The sequence below is a fragment of the Corapipo altera genome, unplaced genomic scaffold (genome assembly GCF_003945725.1).
Source record: "Corapipo altera isolate COAL_440 unplaced genomic scaffold, ASM394572v1 61411, whole genome shotgun sequence".
NCBI lineage: Eukaryota > Metazoa > Chordata > Aves > Passeriformes > Pipridae > Corapipo > Corapipo altera.
Window position 1 is genome coordinate 18,980,973 of NW_020884875.1, and position 22,418 is coordinate 19,003,390.

At 37.5% G+C, this 22,418-nt stretch overlaps 1 protein-coding gene across 8 annotated transcripts in view; it reads right to left on the reverse strand.

Annotated features, from left to right (window-relative positions):
* The window catches only part of MPDZ (multiple PDZ domain crumbs cell polarity complex component), a 97,720-nt gene that overhangs the window by 44,868 nt on the left and 30,434 nt on the right, over positions 1-22,418 (reverse strand). For 7 of the 8 annotated variants that reach the window (XM_027635247.1, XM_027635243.1, XM_027635245.1 and 4 more), the window contains 11 exons: positions 21,439-21,634; positions 20,043-20,141; positions 17,960-18,039; positions 17,105-17,251; positions 16,080-16,247; positions 14,932-15,117; positions 11,919-12,128; positions 10,220-10,336; positions 7,650-7,808; positions 4,450-4,737; positions 3,410-3,533 (listed from right to left, as the gene is read on the reverse strand). In XM_027635247.1, coding sequence (XP_027491048.1) covers positions 3,410-3,533; positions 4,450-4,737; positions 7,650-7,808; positions 10,220-10,336; positions 11,919-12,128; positions 14,932-15,117; positions 16,080-16,247; positions 17,105-17,251; positions 17,960-18,039; positions 20,043-20,141; positions 21,439-21,634 — 1,774 coding nt within the window. The remainder of the gene's footprint in view (positions 1-3,409; positions 3,534-4,449; positions 4,738-7,649; positions 7,809-10,219; positions 10,337-11,918; positions 12,129-14,931; positions 15,118-16,079; positions 16,248-17,104; positions 17,252-17,959; positions 18,040-20,042; positions 20,142-21,438; positions 21,635-22,418) is intronic. The other variant, XM_027635248.1, reaches the window with a different exon arrangement.

Below are 22,418 nucleotides of genomic sequence, written 5' to 3' on the forward strand. Positions count from 1 at the left end.
TAATTTGGAGATGAGTGTATCAGATTTGTAATACAGACAAAAATGCCACTGATTTATTGCCTTGCTACTAGAAAAAGCAGAGGCAAACTGTATATCATCTACTCCTCAGGTCAGTAACATTACAATACTAAGCACATCACAGGTGCCATCCTGGGGTGAGTGCCCCATTTTTTACATTCACATGTTCCTTCCAAGAAGCATCTCTTGACAGATCTGCTCATATAGATTTTACTCAGTCAGATCTGAATTCAAACATAACTGCAAGAAAGTGATCTCCACCAGAATACAAGCAGTGTGCACAGAAAACTGCCAAGGAAACAGGTGAAATGAGGTTTGAAATTCTGAACCTAACTTAGCTGTCTGGTTAAGACAGTAACAAACATGCATAACTGAGGGTAGTGTAATAGCACTTCAAAAAAAACATCACACGGACCCGTACAAACCCCTCCCCTGTTTCTATGCTGACATCATCATTACAAATCTGTAAGGCTGTGGACAGCTACAATTTCAGGTTAAAAATGCAAATACCACTGGTAAGTTGCCAAATGATCTATACAGGACAATGGCATTTCAGCTCTTTTTCTGCATTTGGGTGCTGTCTTCTTAAAAAATCACAGTCAAAATGTTAGCTTTCCAGCTGTGGCTGGATTTGAAGAGCTGCTGCAAACTGTAGGTGTCAGAGACTGAAACAGTTAATGATTTACACATTCTAAGATCACTAAAACACTTTTGCAAACTGAAAAGAAGCAGCTGCTCACCCAGCAAAGCCCAGGCCCCCCAGTACTGCTAAAGGATCAGATAAGTGCATGCCATTGTCCAGCTATCCTGGGTGCAGATGCCTGCCTGAGGAAGGGAAGAGGCTAAGAAGAGGCAAGTCCTGCAAGGTGGAAAATCCCTTTTATCACGCCAGTGTAAAGCCTTTACATGAACTCTGCACATCTAGCCTGGGCTATACATCTCAAATGTTAGACCCTGATGGACCATGATTGATGCTGGTACAACAGGCAGTTGCAACAGTCTTTGGAGATGCTGGAGGCTCATGGCATGGCCCATGACACTATCCATTGTAAAACTCCCCACCCTGGGGAGCTACAAGGTGTTCCCATCTGAGAAGAAAGTGTATAATAACTCATAACTTCTTTGAGTTTTGAGCCCCAACGGATCAAGATCACCACTTCAACTAACACACAGACGCTGCAACTGCCAAGTTTCATTGCTGGATCCAATGGGCGGTGACTATATAGATCTCTCCACCTTTATCCTTTCTTTCCCTCCCTCTCCCTTATGCATTTCCTTAAGTGCTATCTTTGTGCTCTAATGATTGCTATATTACTATAGATGATATTGCTGTAGATGCTGTAATACTGCTATGCTTTAATAACAGGGCTATACTGCTATGCTTTAATATTTCTAAGCTTTAATAGTCATATTGCTGTGCTCTAATGTTGCTTTATTGCTATAGATGCTTTAATATTGCCATATTGCTACAGAATAACACCCAAAACAGCAACATATCTGTTTACCTTTTGAAACTAAATTGTTCCAAAATAAACCTACATATATATGTATTCAAACACCCATTAATCAGTGTCATTTCACTCTAGTCTACCCCAGGGGATTTATTAATAAGAACCTGGGTTATCCTCCCCTTTCTGGGCCAGGTAGCAACAATGGTGACACCGTTAAAAAGGAAAAAAGAAGTGCCAGTTCTCAACTGAAGTAATTGATGCAGCCGCAGCTTTCAACATCATTCACAGCTCTTGATTTACCTCCTTTGCAAAAATTAAAGTTAAAAGCAGTGCAGCCATGTGTGTAAATTGGTCACTGTGCCCAGGCTGCTTCCCAGGCCAGAGAATACTTAGCCTGGAAGAAAAAGACTGGTCCAAAGCCAGCAGAAAGCGATATTCACATTCATATTTTGTATATATGAATAGAGACCAGAATTACTTTCATGTATATAATGTCTGCCAACGTGGACCATCTTCCAGATTTGTATTTTCATGCTTGACATCAAATTTGCTTTGTATGTTCACTGCACTTAAAACACTCAAACAAATAAATGAAAACCTGCTTTATTGAATTAACAGTTTTTTGCAAGGAAAACTTTTTTTACAAAATCCAGATGCTTGGAAATGCACCGTGACCTGCACTTTATACAGCCTGACAGTGAGAACAGTAAAGGTAGTAGCTAGCCAAGCACCTCATACCAATGAAAGGTAAACCTTAGACTTTTTCCACAGTTTTATATTTTAGAGACCTTGATTTTAAACCCGATCAGTTCCCAATCCAGTTTGAAGGATGGCTGTATCATAAAGGTGACGGGTGGCAGACTGAGCATCCAGTCATCAGAGGGCATTTTATTCCAGGTGAAAGAGTCCACTGAAGTACAGCATCACAGCTGTAAAAAAACCAACACCCACCTCTGCACAGCAGAGGAATCCTAAGTGGGAACTGTTTATAAACATCTGGTTCTGTGGACAGCCCATTTTAAAGCATTTGTGGAGTTTTTGCAAACAGTCAGCACCCACACAAAGTAGTGCCCTACCAACTCCAGAGAGTCTTCAAGGATGTGCAGTTGGCTGGAAGAAGCAGCATCAGAAACCTAAACCAAACCAAACGAACACACCAGCCACAAATGGGAAGGATGCACCACTGCCTCTCAACAAAAAGCCTTTCCCGCACTGGCTCTGGGAAGGTTCTGTTCCTGTTCTCCCCTTCGCACTGCCAAGGACCACACCAGAGATTAGGACAGGACAACGACAAACATTACCATCTGTTGTGCCTGTTTGCTCCAAAACGTGTCTCTAGTCAGTATGCTCAGGAAGCTGCAGATTGCAGATATTTAAAAACTCTGAACTTCATTACAAAATGATAATACTGAGCCAAAAATACTACCTATTAAATTAATCAATTACATGATTTTTCAGAAATTTTGCAGCACTTCAGATATAAGTATGAACTTGTAGCAAGGAAGTGAACAGCTTGTTTAGACCCTTCTGACCATCCTCAGGAAGCAAGATCACTTTGTGCTTGCAAACATTTGAAATTCTAGTCTGAAGTTCTTTGGCCAAAGTGTTCTTCTATGGCGCTCCTTGGCTACATCTTGTTTTTCCACTATATTAGTACAGACATAAAAAACCAGTGCATTAAAATTGTTCTGTTAATAGCTTGAAAGACTAACCTCCTTTATGGGAAAACAAATTCTCAGTGAGACTGGGCACTTCACTTTTGTGTCCACAGTGACAGCACATGGATTCAGCGCCATGACAGTCAAAAAGGGCAAGAGCAGCAAAGAACGAATATCCTGTCCCCATCAAATGGAAAATATTTAGTCTTTACTACTAAAACATACAAGGAAAATGGAAAGCCATATTCCCTGCAACGTTACAGAAAATGTTAGCTAACTTACCCAGACTCGAATTGCCTTTTGCAATTGTGATAGTCTTCTCATACATGTTTTTGACCGAATTTGGGATTGTGAAACTTCCCTCCAAAGATACTGGGCATCTCTTCTCCATTAAAAGCAATGGATCCTAACACAAGGGAAAATAACATCAGTTCAGAATACTGACATAAAAATAAAAATATAATTGGTCATACTGATCTCAACTCACTTTACCTTACACAAAAGCTATGTGCATAATTAAGACAGATTCCTTACACAGACATTGAAAAAGTCAATCCATCAAAGATCAAACCAACATACCTGAGGTTTGTGTTTTCATTCAGGTAATATACCAAATCTGTCACAAAGTATACTTTTAATTTAGAGACATTAGTTACACTCTTAAAATTAGTAGGATGAATTCAAGGGCTTCAGACTTGTTCACCACAGATGTCTGACAATCTGCCAGTACTAAAGTAACGAATATTGTAAGAAATTGCAGCTCTTTCAAGCATTTCTTAATAAATCACTGAATGGAATAAATAAGAAACACATCACAGTGACTATCATATAAAGGAAGATTATGCAGCATCACAGGTCAGTTTGTGAGCTGACCTGCATAGGCTTGCATGAACACCATGATGCAAGACATTCATACCACTCCCCCTCGGCTTCCTAGGCCTGTTTCCAGCTGGGCACCTCCTTCTTGCACTCATGTCCCTGTGAAGGTTAATAGGGGATAAGAAAATCCCCCTGTCCTGCCCAGTGGGTACACTGTGGTCCTGCAGTATCTAACAATGTGAGGTCTGAGCAGACTTTTACAGACCATTGTACTGCCAGCCTCTCAGAAACTACTATTGTGATGCCATAAATTATGTCCTGTTTTGGAAAGATCTAAATTCTGCAGTTTTGATGTGAGACAACACATCTGATGAACATTAATAATCAAAGAACTATACACAGCTGCTGGCCAGTCACAATTTCTGTAGGAAATGTTACGGTCTAACAGAGCCTTTCTGTAGGGTTTTTTTAAATTATTATTTAAAAAAAATAAATAGCTTTACTTTTCCTTGGGGATCAAGCTGTGTGGTAGTAGCAAGGCTTGTATTTAGCGCAACTTCTGATGCTGTCTGAGATTCAGTCCATGTTGCTGTGTTTTCACTTTCATTTTGGTTGATATTCGAAACATCCAGAGGCAGGAGATCCGTTTTAGTAAAACCAGTTGCAGTTTCCAGGCTATTGCCCACTACACACTTTTGCTCTCTCATTCTCTGATTCAGATCCATGTTGTACAGATTCTTGTCAGATACATGGAAATCAGCTGCAGTATTTTCACATTCCTCTCCAAAAGCCTGTTTAACACAGGAGATAATGAACAATCACCATTCATTTGTAGTATAATTCAAAAGCATATTTCATGCTAAAACCTTAAACAAAAACTAATCTCACAGAATGTAAACATCTCTGTTGTACAATCAGTAACAATCAACCTCGCCTTTAGTTCCCTATAGGCATTCATTCTTCTATAAGGTGAACTTGATTTCTTAGACGACTTCTTCTGTTTTAAAATACCAGAAATCAGTGAAAATAAGTTACTGCTGAAGGCTAAATTCTAACTTAGTACTCTCCAGTAACTCTCTACTAACTCTAGAAAAGTAACATCCACTCAAACATTCTTAAAATAGACGTAAGCCCAGTAAGTTTTTAAAAGTAAAGTATCCAATTGTTTTTCTCAGGTGAAAAAACTTTGCAAGACCAAGGTCTTTACTTTCAACCCACTTAGCAAGTAAGAAGGAATTTCAAGCAGCTCAGACCATAAAATCATTCATTTAACTGAGCAGAAACATATTTAGATATCCCTTTCACAAAAAGCAAAACTAGGTCAAACCTCAGTAAAAAATGAACATGGAGGATTTGAAGTAGGACAACAACTACACAGAATGATGAAGTTACAGCAGCTTAGCAGTTAGTACTTACTACAAGTCTACCTTTTATGGCTGCAGCACTACGATTAAGCTCTCTCCACATTTGTTTAGACTTCCAAGATTCTAAGGCCCTGCCTTTAAAATGTTTCAAGGGATTTCAATAATCACAACACTCTGAAAACAAATCTTCAAATATTCTCTAGCTGAGCTTTCAAAGTAAGTTATTTTAAAAACATGTAGGCCATTAGATATTACAAAGATGCATCAAGGACTTGGAAGTTGGATTTAGAGGCTCTGTATCAATACAAGGGATTTTTCTCTGAAATTTATTATAAGTGTCAAAACCAACTGCCTTTATCTGTCTTTCCACTGGTCCTATTAATTGTTCTATTACTTTTCCAAAAAGTTGGGAAACATGTTTCCCAGAATCTGGGGATATTTTGCAGTGTTTTGTCTCAAGGGTCTTAGAATTAGTTTTTGTCAGCTTTTATTAAGTGCATATATGCATGCTCTGTCACTAGCCAAGAATCAAAAAAGGTTTACCTGTAAATAAATGGTTTAAGTAACAGCTGAGAAGATAATTGAGCAAAGCCTAAATACCATTAATCTGCATGATATAATCAATGACATAATTTCCTACCTTTTTGAGAACAGAACACCAGTACTATAATCTATTTAAATTATTTCACAATGTATCCAATACAGTTGGGACATATACTTTTAAGTCTGCTTTTTATCCATTTCCAGATCAGTGAAAACAAGCCTCAGATCATACTCAACATTTATTTCACATGCCACATATACATATAAGAGTCACAGTATATGCTCATTTTTATTTCTGTTTCACTTAAAGAAAAGCCAATGCTGTAATTTTTGAAGAAAAACATGATTTCAGGAATTTGTAACTACAGCCTGAGTATTTGCACTACTTTAAGTATGCTTTTCATCATTATTTTAAACATGACACCAAAGAGACATTCAGAACATGTCAGGTGCCCTGCAGCCAGAAATAGTTAAAATACCTCTGTATTCCTCACAGCATCAAATAGCACTGTTTCAATTTTTACTGCATTTCACTTGATTCAAAAGTCTTCTTTTATGACCAGATTTTCTCCCTGTGTTTGTCTTGTGAAGTGACTCTTAACCACAGAGTATGTTACTTGATGAGAACTTAATATTCACTTGATACTGGTGCACAGAGATGAATACTAAAAAGTCAGGACCATAGTATTTTATAAAAAACATATAAACCAAAGCCATCTTTAAGTCAGTGCTGAAAATAGCTTAAGACTTTCTAGAGCCTCTCAATGCGATATATAATGTAAATCCAGTCTCTATCTCATAAAATGCTCCTAAGCATGCAAAACGCATAATCCATTTAAGTAACAATTACAGAGTTAAACAATGCAATCTGTCCCACTGGCACTGCAGAGATGTGCTCTTCTGTGGATTATGAGAAACCATTAGAAGATGAATCTAGTTTTCCAACAAGTGCCTGACAAAGGCTGAACATACTCTAGAAGGCGCAAAAGGAGTTACTGAAGCTCAGGTGTGCAGGAAAAAGCAGGAGCTACTCTATTCAAGTCCAAAGACTGCAAACCCAGGAAGAAATTTCTACAATGTGGCTTTCAAAGATGACTGCTAGGAGAATGGAACTGGAAGGCTTTGGGTTAGCAAAATTAATGTAAAGATTCTCAAGAAAAAAGAACACAAAAAACCATGGAGAGAAACAAAACACATCTCTGATACAAACAATCAAGTCACTATGGGTATGTGACCAGGAACAAATAGCTACTGATTTTTGTAATACTCTTAAATAAATCTTCATTTATTGACTTTAAATAGGATTAGAAGCAGAGTTTTGATATGTACATATTTATTTTTAATTACAGAATCATTATGAAAATTTCATTCAAACCATACTAACATACTAACTATGGAGCATAAAAGCACAGCTTAAGATGAAAACTTACACTTGTTTTCATAGTGAAATACCGTAGAACAACACAGTCATTTTGTGTTACCACTCCTTACTATGCCTTAAACAACAAGTTTTTCTACCGACTGCTCACCATAGCTTTAATACTGCAAACATCTCAACACACTTTATCTGGTTAAATCATGCTTTATCTAAGAAAAATCTGAGCTTTCAGCCTTCTATCTGCCTCTCTCTTCATCAGAGATCCGTAAGACATCAGCAATACTCCAAACAAAACTTTAACCTGGTAACAAATAGCGCATTTTGAACCAGGATGACATGAAATGTTTCTATCTAACAATATAGCCTGTTCACACTTATAATCAAAGTTCATCTTTGATAAAACCATCCTTCTTTTTACCTTGGAAGTTGATAATGCAAGAGAGAAGCTGTCGTTCACCTCACCGCTACAGGCACTGTGATGCAAAGCTGCCACTGAATCCTGGAAGACGTCTCTCTCTAGAGAATACTGTGATTCAAAGGTGGACTCATCTGCTAGATCTGCCTCTCCGGAGTCCACCTAACAACAAAAGCAATTCAATCAGCCAGGCTGTTACCATCATACCACTTAAGCCCCAAACGCATGCACATCAGCCACTCCATACTGACTGACATTTTTCTTGTTTTTTTTTTCTTTTTTCACTCCATGTTTTACACTGACCTTACATTTGCACAGCACAGTAGGAAAATTTTCTGATTCAGTAACAATCTGTGTTACCACATCTTTAAATGTTGCAAAGAATATCTGAAGTAAAGCAAGAGTCTCAACTAGAATAAGTTGCCGGGCTAAGGCAGGCTCATGCCTGTTAATAGAAGTAAAAGGTGTTGGGAGAATTCTGGTGTATATTCTGATGTGAATATCTGGATTTCTTTAGGGTATCTTTTTCTTTTGAATTTTCTGTTACAAAAATTAACATGGAAAAAATAATGAGCTTCATTTGGTACCACCTGTCAGGAATGTTCTCTTGACTCAACTTCTTAGGCTGTTATTTTTTATACTCTTTTAAAAACAATAATTTGGAAATTGTAATGCTTTACAGTACATTTATAAGAAAAAATTATTACATGATTTTTTTATGATTTTTACATTTGACGACAAGATTATTATGGACATTTCTACACTTCTATTCTTCTTATATGAGAAATAAAGTTTTTACAAGAGTTTCAGACATGGACATGGGTAGTATTTTTTGCCCCTTTTTAAATGAAACATGATTTTTTTTCAAGACTCTCATACTTTCAAATACTAGAATAAAATTAAGTCATAAAAGACCTAATTTATGGTGCTTCTTAATTACACTTTGATTACAATTTCATCTCCCCTGGTAGACCTCCAGAAAGTAGCATATGTTAACAAAATGATCAGAGAGTTTAGAGCCATGACATACCATAAACTTGTATATAAGCACTCATCTGCAGAGACGAGACCTAACTTGTTTTCCAGCCCCTCTAGTTAATCACATTGTGAATTCATTATAGTAAATGCACAACAGCAATAGCAACAACAATCTGCAGAGATCCAACACATTGATTCCTTTTTGTGGCAAAAAGGATCAATTTTTTTATTATTTCAAGCCTAACGACTTAATAGCTAATTCAAATTGCTCCTTCACTGTAACTTACTCTCAGCTTATTGTCTGGAAAATGCACACTAACGTTACCAAAGCTACGCCCTAACAAGGTATTGTGAAAATTCAGATCTGTAGAATCTAAGTGCAGATCTATCTATGAAAACCAGGATCTCATAAGTGCACTCTGTAACCACATCTTCAACTGGGTGACTGCATATTTAGTTTCATATTTTGCATATTTAATTATACAGCTGACAACTCTATTAATGTCATATACTTTCACTGCTTTTTTCAGAAGTTTAATTTTTTTAAATATGAATCAGATGAAAGTCAAGTTTTTTAAATACTTTAGTTTTAATCTGATCTTTTCAACACATATTTAATTACGGGTTATTTATAATATATACCGTGTCTTCTTCATGCTTCTTAATGAATGGAATAAGACAAATACTATTATCTAACTACTATACAAAGATAAAAAACTGCAGAATTAAAACCAGGCAGTCTTGTTTAAAGGTAAATTATTAAGCCAGCTTGACATTTGCAAGAGTGAAAAAACAACAAATCTACTGGAAGTAGCAATGGAGATATTTTCATCCTGGAAGAATCGATTTCAGGGTTTTTTTTGGTTTTGTGTTTTTTTCCTAATGAATTAAGTCCTGGTGTTTAGTAGAAACTGCTTCTCTGCTAAAGTCCTCAAAAAAAGAGAGTATAATGACTTTAAAAGGGGTTGGAAGGGGTTTTTTTGCTTTTTTGTAGAGTCCTATTTCCTGTGTCTTTTTAATCTGAGTTCTTATTGGTAACTTCTGGGCTATGTAAGGCACTGAATGCTCAGGTAAGCCGCATTGTTTATACAAGTGAACAACTTTTGACCTTGCAAATCTCATAATCACTGATTGATGTTGAAGGCTGAAGAATATTATTAGAAGGAAGCATTTGCAGCTTTTGAAGACAGACAGCATTCCTTGTAAGGCTGGATTACATGCAAAAAGGGAGTACCAAAAAGTTTTCAAGGTAGAGAAATGATACGTAGGGAAATAAGCACATGAACATTTCTCTACACAAGGTGAGATTTCCAAAGGGACACTCAGTGCATGCAAGGAGATGTGGATAGCCATGCACTTTTGAAAACATCAGCAAAATACTTTTTTTCCCCAGCAATTAATGTATCACAGATTCACAGCTCATGCAAACATCTCTAGATACCAGTTTCTACCATGTCAGGATCCATCCCACCTATGGTAGATGAGTAATGTGGTGAGAGTAAACACTAAAAAAAAAGCATGAATAGTGAAAAAGCAACTCCTTTCATTATAAAATGCAAAGATTGAAGAAATCTTTGGTAAGTTGGGCCACTAACCAGAGCCAGCTCAGCATGGAAGAGGGCTGCATCAGCTGGCCCCTCCTCCTCAAGTGACTGGGCAGTGTAGAAAAAGCAATCTTCCTTAGCAGAGACATAGCCCTCCTCAGGTGAAAGCTGTAGAAAGAACGAAGCTCTGAGTCGGATGAATGGCCTGGACACAGGAGGTGCAGACTGCATTCTGGAGGGAGGGGGCAGGGGGTGTTTAGAAAGGCAAATGGATTCCAAATGCAGCAGAGTTCATTTCAATCACAGTCACAGTACGGGGCAGGTAAAGAGACAATTTTTTTCTTCAGATTTACTGAATTGATTCAGCTTCACACCTCATTTTACAACCCTAAGTAATGAAAAGGGCCTATCCAGGTATATCACAGAGCCCACAACTTAGTCTAAACTCATTTTCAATTTCTGTTCTCAATAAAGACATTCTGAAACTGCCACCACAGCTGCCACCAGAGAAAGAGCCTAACAGCAGAGATCTTGAAATTCTTTCTAGCCACAGAGTAATCTTATTTGCAGGCAGGAAGACTTCATCCACTGTGTTTTACTATTGTATCTGCCAGGTGGAACAGCCTCTAGAGGACAAAACATAATTCTTACTATAAACAAATAGCTTTTTCTAATATAATTTGATGGTAGGTGTATTTGTCCAGTACTGCAAAAAAACAGTGATTATTTGCAATGTTTAATTACTTGGCAAGCATAATATATGAAAAATGTTGAAGCACAAATGCTGAATGTTTACAACTGTTTGCAACAAAAATAAAACCCCCCATGCATCTTCTCTTTTAGAATAATATCTTCAGTACAAAATTTTTGACTTGCAAGACACTTCATTAATATAGTCTCCATTACAAAAAAAGAATTTAACAGAGTAAGTTAAAAAGTGGCCTCTTACTATGAAAAGCAAAGTTTCTAGGGACCTAAACAACAGTCATTCCCTCTCACTCTCTCCACAGAGATCTACTAAGAATGAAAATTTGATATTTGCATCCACAAGGATTATAAGATTATCAATTTATTAAAAGCAAAAATGAACCTCTAAGACTGTACTTGAGCTTGCTTACAGACATAGAGAAAAGTATCTTCCTTGTATGTATGAACTAATGCCATTTTACTGGTTTAAATTTAGCACACCAGGGACATTAGTTCACTAGCATCCTTACTGATACATTATCTTGGTCACCTTAGGTCTCATTCAACCTCCTTTTTTGAAGGTTACTGTCTAAAATCAAGCCTGAAAAAAACAGTTAGATGTACAGAAACTGAAGACTACACACTATTACATAAACAAAGTGTGCAGTCTAAATACAAGGACTGCATATACACTATGCCTTGCAAAGCAAAGAAATAGGTAAATTCCAGGCAAACCACATAAACCCAACTTTATGTCCCCATCAAACACATTCAGAGAAACACTTAAAGTGTACAGTGTACAAAATTGTGCCTGTCAACTTTCAGCCCTGAAAGACTCTGCTGGTTGCAAGATGCTTTGCTGTTTTCTCAGCTGCAAGACAGGTGTGCTAGGTCCTGCAATCACTACATCAGTCATACACTACCCAGGCCACTCCGACATGCAAGGAAATAATTGGGCCACTCAGCTATACCCCAGAACACACAAAGTGTATGCAGAAGACAGGATCAGCATGTACCAGCTTAAATGACAGGAAAAGTACCCATTGAATTCCCAAATCCTTACAGGTAGTGGTTTGGCAACTCCTATTTTAACTGTTCCTGTTGGAGCTCCTTTCAGTGCTTGTACTGCTTCCTCCAGGCTGCCGTTTTCCAAATTGATATCATTGACAAACATAAGCCGATCTCCAGGAAGAAGTCTGCCATCTTGCTCAGCCACACCTCCAGGAACTAATGAGCGAATCACAATTACAGTGTTTGCTGGATCAACAGGATCCTAATTAGATAAAAGGAAGAAAAGTATTTCATTTTATTTACTCTTTTATGTCCTGAGAGGCAAATTTTTATTTATGAACTTTTACTAAGCCAAGGGAGTTGGGTCATTAAGAAGCTAGAGCTCTCCTCCAGGTGAACCCTCAGCAGGAGCAAACCCTCCAGTCCATACTGCCCATACATTTATACTTTCACCTATTTTTAATTCTTCAATGTGAAAATTATTACTCCTTTCTAGGTGATGCCCCATCATGTGTCTCCAGTATAAAGTATTACTAAATTGTACAAGTCAACTTTTGAGCTTGCAAATCTCATAATCGCTGATTGATGTTGAAGGCTGAAGAATATTATTAATTGCAGAGTGTTGTCTGTACAAATCAAAATTCAAGTACTTCCTACTGCAATGACATGTTGCAGATTCCATCCTCCTTTACACTCAGTGGTCTGAGGATACAAGTGGGCAATGCAGTCTAGGGCAAAGGTAACACATGTATTTTAGTGGACAAAGGACTTTCAATAACTCTCTTATACTTCATGGTACCAGATCTTGCTCAACTAAGAAAGCACTTAAGAGGTAAGTTCTTGTGCATGACTAATTAAACACTTTATGTGAGAGAGGAACAGCACTCTAATCAACAGGACAAAACAAAATGGTGTTTGCTTTAAAAAAAATAAATCTGTTTTGAAGTTCCCATCCTCCGGTGCACCGATTTTTAAGCTAGCATCAAACAGGAACATATGTTTCTGTCATAACAATTATCACAGGTGCAAAACATTTGTGTGATTCTTACAGAACTACATTTACAAGGCACACCATGTTAATAATTCCAAGACACAGTTCGCTTGAATGCACACTCAAAAAAGAACACCAAGAAACATAATCATGTAACAGCTTTACCGATAGCAGAAGTAAGAGAAAACCAAACAACCACAAACAGGCGCAAAGCTGTAACAAGTTTCCACGCCAAGACATATATCTGAAAAGATGGACACCATCAAGGTAACATGTAAAAACTGCAGAAACTGGGAGACTGCTGAAAGCTGGTGTGAGAGAGAAGTGTTGAGGGAGGGAAGGAGGACGGGAGGGAAGGACACTGAAAAGAAGTGTCCCTGATGGCAGTTAATGGAGTACGAAGAATGCCATGGAGTTATAAAACACTTCACAAGTGGAAATATAACTAGCATTGCTGGAGATAGAGCTTGAGCTTGAACACTGAAATCTTCCTCACTATTTTAACAACAGATAATTACACTGTCACTTTAGATGACACTACATGTCACTTTTCTTTTTTTTTTAATAAATACCTCTCTAGTCAATGTGACAGTCTTCTTTAGGTTAAGAAATTATGTAGACTTTTCTAGAGGCCTGCCATTGTATAAAACACGAGGAATGTATTAGTATGGCTGTTACTGTCCTTAACTGTAGCCACTGTTCATTGAAAATTAATTGAAAATTTGAAGAAAACAGTAAAATACAAAGATAAATCTCCCTGTAAATTTATTGTTCACAATCTTAGGTGAAGGCAGAAACTTCAGTGCCAAACTGAAATGTTTTTACTGCATGTCAAAGAAGACAACATAGGACAACACAATACTATAACATCAAAAAAAAAGGTAAGTTTCAGAAAGCCAACTAAAGCTGTAAGACAGAATCAAATTCATATTTGAAAAATATATTAACCAATTTAAGGCAGTTTCCACAGCCCTTTTGTACTATTATCCATAAACAAAATCCAGTGACTTACGCACCCACAATTTGTGTTAATGCTCAGAAGAGGCTGAAGCAAAAATATACTTTACTGTGTACTGACACAGACTTCAAATACTCCAGCTCAGCTATGACATCTGACTCCACAGAATCATGAGTAACATATGAGAGAGTAGTCATTGTTTCATAAAACAGACACTTGACTATGCCTTTATCCTTCAGATTATTACAATACACTGCTCTTCACTTTTATCAGTGTGCAAATGCAAAATCTAAGGCATAGACTAATTCTAAGCAGTGCCCTGGGGGCACAATTTCCATCTGGAACTGATCTCCAGATGTAAATGCATATACTCCTAGGGACAAGATCCAGCAGAAACCTGGAAGGAGACTGGGTCCTGCACCACCACCAAACAGCCCACCAAAAGCCTATATTGACCACAGTATAGGGAGAAAATACTTGAAGTCAGATTAAAAGTTATCCACTGAACAACTGGGAACAGGAGGAACATTTGTTTTGGGGATCCTGACCAAGTGCAGGCAAGAGACAGACACTGACCTGCTCATTGGAACACACTAAGAATCATAGCTTACATATTCAGGAATTCTGAAGTCAAATACAAAATGAATGGAGATGTTTAAGTACGTCCTGGACAAACTGCAGCTAAGCAAGGGATTTCAGAATTGCAGCTCCGGATTTTAGTAAATCCTTCTTTAAGCACCTAAGTCCTTTATTGGATCTTGCTCTAAACACCTCACTGCAGGTGCACAATACATGGCTAAATGCCTGAATATTCTGGCTACATCATTCATTGTCCCTGAGTCACTAGAAGATAGCTTTCTGAAGACCCTATTATATAACAGATTATCAGTTTTTCTGGAACCAGTATTACCACCATCATTAGAACCTGTAGTCTTAAAACAGAAAGAAGAATATGTAATGCAATTAGTGAGATGCCTAAAACTATTTAGTGATTAGCTTTACTCTATTGCTTGGTTTCCATTAACATTTACCCTTAAAATACATATTTGGAACACACTGCAAGATGCAAACAATACAAAGTATTTTGCCCTCTATTCAAAAAAGTGCAGAAGTTACCTGATAGTCCAATATGCTAAATCCAAGCCCCATACTCCCTTTCTCCAGCTCAATGTTCTGTATTTCTGTTTCCCACATTGCCAAAGACGAGCTTTGCACCTCTTCCATACTCTGAACCTCATCAGCTGCTTCCAAAGCTGTTCCCTCTGTGTCCGAGGAGCCAATGAATCCAACTTCTATGTGAGCCTGAGAAAAACAGTAAATGTTTACCAATAAAATGTAAACCCTTGTGAATATGCAGAGACAAAACTCTGTTTATGAAAAAAAAGATCAAAACTAAGTGATGTATATCTAGACATAAAGGAAGTTCAAGCCCCCAGCAGATTTAATAAACAAGTCTGATAAACCTAGCACAGAATTCACATATCCTTTTAACAAAATAGCCCTGCTGCAAGTATATGAAAGTACTCCCTGGAAAAACTTTAACAAAATGGAACTTCTGTCAAACGAAAAACTTCAAAAATCTTCATTAGTACATGCATTCAAATATACAGGAAATATCTGTTATTAAATGGTATGTCTAAACGTAATAATACTGATAGTAGTCAGAATATTCAATAAAAGAAAAAATACATGCACATATACACAGACATCTATGTTCTTCACTTGGTTTCATAGAAAAGCTTAGATCCTATAAACTGAATTTGGTGCCTTGCCCAGAACTCAAAATTAACTGTGTCTCTTTTCATATAAATGCTATTGCTTTGCATACTACACTGTAGGCCAGCCATTCCTACATGTTTAATTCATCAGACTGCCCAGAGCTCTACAATTATGAGTGACAGAAGCATCAGCCAATGAATGCACAGAGTTCTGTACAACACAAACCCAGAAAGCAAAGTTTAAAACCGGAATAAATATATTCAGATTCTAAACAACACACAGTTCGATTTGCCATACCCCTACATCTCACCTACAGAACAGAATTACATAACTCAGAGAGACAGCCCTGCATCCCAGAATATTTCTGCCCATGACCAACCAGGATTGACATCTTCTGGTGGCTTAAAGAATGGCTGATAAACATAATTTGCCTTTTCCTATTTGTCCTACAATATTAAAACATATTTCTAATCTTGCAGAAGAACTCGATCTGTTTCTTTCTCAAGGAAACAGTAATTTTCAGTGATCTTTTAAAGACACAATACCTTTTCTGTGAGCTGAACCTCAGATAGACTTAGACTCTCTAGCACTTCTGGTTGAGTGATGGGGGGAGCTACTGGACGACAGCACACCATTGTCACCTTAATAGGCAGTTCTTTCAAGATACTGACCACATCCTTGTGGTTTTCCCCAATCAAAGAGATCTCATTCACCTCAATAAATAAAGAATACATACTGGTTAAAACTGCAGAGTATTTAGAACAACAATGAACAAAAAAAGCCCCACAAACCTCAACTCACTAATCACCTCAAAAAAAAACACTCCCATGCTAATAGACATTGTCAACCCTTAATTTCTATTCAGTTCAGTCTTCAGAATGAGCACCAAGATAAGTACTGAACTGAATGTACAGTCTTATAAAATTGCATGACACCACCCTACAAACCCCACATACTCTGCAACTTCATGTTTCTTTCATTCATGTAAACAAAATTCATATTTTAATTCTGAGAAAATAATTTAGAAAAACAATCCAGTGTTCAGTACCTTCACTGTGTAAGGATATTCCTATTAAATCCTAATGCTTTTGCTACATATTCTTTTTTTGTGATTGTCCTGGTTTCAGTGGGGATAGAGTTCATTTATTCTCAGTAGCTGGTGCAGCATTGTGCTTTGGATTCAGTATGAGAATAACGTTGATAACACAGTGGTGTTTTGATTGCAGCTAAGTGTATTTATCCTACAGAAAGGACTTTTTAGTGTCTTGTGTTCTGCCAATGAGGAGGTACAAAAAAGAAAAAGTGGCTGGATGGTACTTAATTGCTAGTTGAGCTTAAACCATGACACAGACCTTGGACTGCATCTGAAAGATCCGCTACCAGCTGAGAAATAAATGTAGGTATATACATTCACATAAATACACATAAGTGCACATGAAGTGACTGCTCAACCACTAACTGGTATGCAATTAGATATGCCACATTCCCAAGGTCATAACCCATGAGAAGTAACTTACTGCTCAAAAACCTTACTGAATGCAGACTAAGCTAAGGTAGGATTTTTTCTTACTTCCAGCAGTTCATCTCCACTGAACAGCTTGCCACTGCGTCCAACTGGTCCCTCCGGTAAGATAGATCTGATGAAATGATGTTCCACTGTAGCTTCAAGGCTTATCCCCAACCCACTGCTTTCACTAAATTTGTTAACTACAGCCACCTAAAGTAAGATTAAGAAAGAGTTACATTTCATATATTTACAGCCATACCTGTTACTTTCTATTTCAATTTACAAATTATGAGGTCGATATTCCAGAAGTTAGAAACCACAAGTATTGTCATGTGTAATGGGGCAGTCAGGTAAAAACTGAAACTTTGATCACATACCACTTCACAATACACAAGTAAGAACTGTATGACAATAATATATCTAATAATACACACTTCTGCAGACACACCACTTATGGCATATGTTTTTGCAGTAGCTCCTAAACTCAGATACCGCTTTTCAACTGTATCTACAGTACATGTTCTATACATTTTTTATACCATTACATCAAACCATTTATTCAGGATGCAGAATGGGTATGAAATTTCAAATTCTAGCTAATGAAGGGAGCCTTGAGTTTCATATTAAATATTATTTTTTTCTATAATACACATTTGTTCTCTTGAAGCTAGGAAATAGGTGAAACAATACTCATAGGCACAGCAATCTAATAAGTCTATGATTGACAAAATACAGAAAAATGTATATCCTCATACAAAAATTATATAAAAAATAATCTCAACAGACTAAGAGGCGTATGTATAATTCTTATACATGAATGAACAAATACAATGCAAACATATTTCCATCCATATGTTGTTAACATAATAGACGGACAGATTAAAGGGCATTTAATAACAGTGAATAGAATTTACCTACCACTATTTCATAATTCGAACCCATAATCCTCTGCCACTTTATCTTTGTAGCTTCTTCTTCTGCAGTAGTTAGCTGGAAATCTAAAAATCATATGTGAGATTACTGTGACAAAGAATAAAACAACTAGTCTATTCCTACAAGTGACAAAGTATATGGAACATATGAGATGGCACAATCAGGAACATACAACATGACACAATCTTTCCCATGATGCCAGAACTCTCCCAAATATGACTAAAAACCTGGCGTGTGTTGTCTCACCAAGCTTGGGTTTACCAAAGGAAAAACCTGTAAAATACTATTAAGATTCCAATCCTGCAAAACTAATTATGTATTTTGAAAGAAATGAAGTTCACTCCAACAGTTTGGTATGTGTAGCTGGGAAGAAAGGACACATATTTAAACTGGCCTCAGAGTTGAGTGAATTTTTTGCAATTTTTCAAGATAATAGGCACAAAAAATATTTAGAAGTTGCATGCATGCCCTGGGCATGTGTTAAATCAGACTGTATGTGGGCTGATTAGACTGGTTCAGGGAGATGGCTGAAATACTGAAAAATGTAAACTGCATACTAATCCTTTTAGACAGGTACTGCATTTTAGAGAGCATCCACAGACACAGTCTTGACATTTTGTATTTTCAAAACCATGAGCACAACTGTAAAAGATTTTTCTGAAACTGTAAGCCCTAGAGGACAGTGACAGAATGCAGGAAGTGCCACCTCTATTTTTTTTTTTATTATGTTAGACTCACATATGTGCACACACACAACAACATAAGATTCTAACAGCTAAAGAGTAGCAGTGAACTTGGAAAGAAAGGAAGCGGACAAAGCAATGATGTGGTGAAAATCACAGTGACAGGCTAGACAGCAAACTCTCGCAACTCTTAACTTGATTGAAAGTTTATTTGCAGGCTGAAAAAAATGAGAAATGCTTTCTTCCTGCTCATTTTGCCCTCATTCACATTGTCTAGGCTCTATGGCAGGAAGAAATAAAAAGCACTATTTAGATACAACAGCCAGCAAGCACACCAGGTTTAACAGAACCCTACATATTCAAGGGCCATGGTCTGGACTGTGCCTGTAGTAAATACCCAAATAAACCCTTCGGATCTGAATGTTCATCACAGGCAAAGACAAGAATCTTCATCACAAAGTTGCCAAATCCCACTGATTCTAGTAAGAATATAAAATGTCTAACAGTCTTGAACAGTGTTTTAAGTCTAGTCATTACTTGGAAACATTACTACACATAAATCCAGATGATGTGTGGCATTCAAATAGGACAATACTTTCCCCAAAGCAGAGACCCAGCAGTATCTGAAGGAAAGGCATTAAAAAGAAATTACTTCATCTATCCAAGATAATGAAAGCATGAATTATGAAAAGATAAACATCACAAAACTTTTCAGTTCCCCTTTCACTCTGGAAGCAGGAAAATGTCACAAAACACGCCATGTGCTGTCTCAGTCTGGAAAACATATCATCACATAGGACTTCTGAAATGCAAAACAGTGTTCTAAGAGCTCAAGAGGGAAAAAAATACTCATTAGAAAATAAGACAGAGTATGGGAGAAGTCAGAGAATATCAGTGCACTAGAACTGACTGAATTTCAAACGTTACCAGAGAACACAGATTGAAACTAATACAAGCTCAGGAATTTGTGAAAAGGAAGTTTATCAAAAGAGGTGGAAGTCCTGGAACTGTAGCTGGGAAGATGCGGACAATTTGAAAGATAAAGTATATTGGGGAATGAGAAGGAAAAAAGTTTTTTTTCTAGACTAGACTAGAAAGAGTAGATACACAAAACTGGACTAAGAGAGGACCGAGCAAGTGGCAAAAGCAGACTGCTTCATATGACATCTTTGGCATATAATTATTTTCAGACACATATAGTAGTCAAGATCCTACAGCACTCATGATCAAGAATACATGATTAAACATATAACTACTTTGACTTTTTAGTTCTACCTCAGCTAAACAGCATACAAATGGAAAGACACAAAAAACATCTGATCTAAAAACATCTGATCTTAGTGTAAGCACACACAAGTGCATCTTCATAGAATAAAATATTAAACCTTGAGAACCTGTCTCCTGTTGTTTCATGTCATCTCCAATATTTACCACACTGGCACTGCATGGCAATGATGGGGATCCTTGTTCTGTTTCACTGTTATCTGGAAAAAAAGAAGAAATCTTTTCAGCTATTTTATGTTGTAATATTCATCAAGCTCACAGGTATGCTTCAGGGCATCGACTCTCTCTTCCACTGGACTTCAGAGTATAGTAGCCACATTTGACAAATGGAATCTGGCATAGGGGGCCCAGAATAAACATCAGATTTCAAAGACGTTCTCTCCTGTTAACACTTTGCCTTCTCCAAAGAGTTTTCAATAAAACAAACAAACAACAGAAAAGCACGACTACCAGTACCTGCATTTCTATCACTGAAAATATATCTAAATACGTTCCTTAGCATTCTTGTATTAACTTTTTTTTTTGTTTTCTTTCATGCAGTTCAGGAAGTTGACACTGAAAACAAAAATGGTACAGACTTGGAGACTTGCATAACTGACATACTTTTCATTTGCAGAAAACCCCTACCACAAAGTTCTGTTATCTCTGTTGCTGACTGTCAGATGTCTTGAACATCTATCGGTTGGAGAAACAGCACTGAGCATTTTGTCTTTACTTTTTGCTAAAGCTGGGAGCGAGAGGATGACATACAGACAACATACTACTGGGTGTTTGAAAATCTTGCACAAGGTGGGTATTATGCCACAGCTGACGAATTATGACGTACTTTTACTGATATCAAACTATAACACAAGTAGCTGTTTGTGCATCCAGTCTCCGCTCAGGTATCCTGTGTTCAAGCACACTGACTTCCAATATCTGGCACATATACTTCAATATGTGCAGAGCATATAAGATTAAACTTCACTAATCTCATGTTATCAGCAGCAAAATTAATATGGGTCTTTAGCTTATGAATATTGTACACACACATTGGATTATTAATAACCTCTAGGTGTAGGCCACACCTCTTGTACATGGAGCTTGTGACATGCAAGAGTGAAAGGAGCTAAGATTTGCTTTTGGTCATTGAGGAGGTTATCTCTCTGCTTGCTTTTGAATGCAGCTTTCACTCTTGAGCATGAATAAAAGATTTGCTACCTTCTTGCCGTTTGAAGATTTGCAAGATCAAAATCTTGAAGCAATTCAGACAGAAGTGCAATGCAGGGCAGAAATTTCAACACTCAATTCGAAAATGTAGCAAATAATACCATTATGTCTACAAGATTAATCAAACCATAGTAGACCACATTCTGCCCTCATGTACAGCAGCTCTGCCCAGCAGCTCTGCCAACAGTAATAGCTACCCAGAATGAATCTGGCCTATTTTATTTCCAGTTTGCAATTGAGAAGAAAAATGTTTCAAGCCAACTTCAAAGCAAAGTCAGTTTTAATTACCTTTGGCTGTGCTACTATCCTTTGTTTGGAACTGTAAGTCCTTTTCAACAGGAGCATTGAAGTCCTCCTGGGGTGGAATATGATTTTCCTGCTTAAGACCTCTTCTGATCAAAGTGAGTCGAACTGTTTGTCCCGTGTGCCGCAAAACGTCAACTGCTTGCTGGTTAGTAAAACCCTGAAGATTTGTTCCATCAACCTGCAGAATTAAGCAGCTTTTCAGTGCACCCAGAAAAAAAAAGTCCAGGGCAAAATAATACAGTGAGCTCTCAGCATCTGTTAGCCTGAGTACAAAGCAAGTGGAGGGACAAGAACAAAACCTATATGACTTAATGAAATTGGATGAGCTAAGCACTCCCACTGGAGTACTGCACAGCTAGGTGACAACCAGCACTACAGCACAGAGAGGGGAAGTGCTCCAGGTGCCCACAACGGTACAGCCAGGCAGATCTGCTCTGCGAAGTGGGAGAGGACACAGCATGTGCTGTGCAGGGCACATTGCACAGCCTGTCTGCTTGACCACTTCAGCCATCTCTACCTCCAAGGAGAAAATACTGGGTGAATAAACCAACACAGCCATGGCTAGGAGTGCTGGGGACAGGAGAGTTAAGGAAAGATACATTGATCCATGGTGGTAAAAAGAACTAGAGAGTACAGTCATTCTGAGGCCAAGGAACCTCAGATACAGGGAATTCTACTACTGAACACCATGAAGTCCCATTTCCCAATCAAACACTGTCACAACCAACCAGATGTTATCACTGGTTCATCATTTTAATATTTTAAAGATAAGATTTTGGCCTCCTCTGTTTGAAACTATCTCATTATCTCATTAATTCAGTGTTTTTTTCTGGAACTCAAAACTTTGGCATTGCTCAATTTCATCCCATTATACTTAGCATACACCCAATTTTATTCTTCTCCCTGCAAACTCTGTAATATCCTTTCTCAATTTACCCTTGTGTGCCTTAAATTTCTGAAAT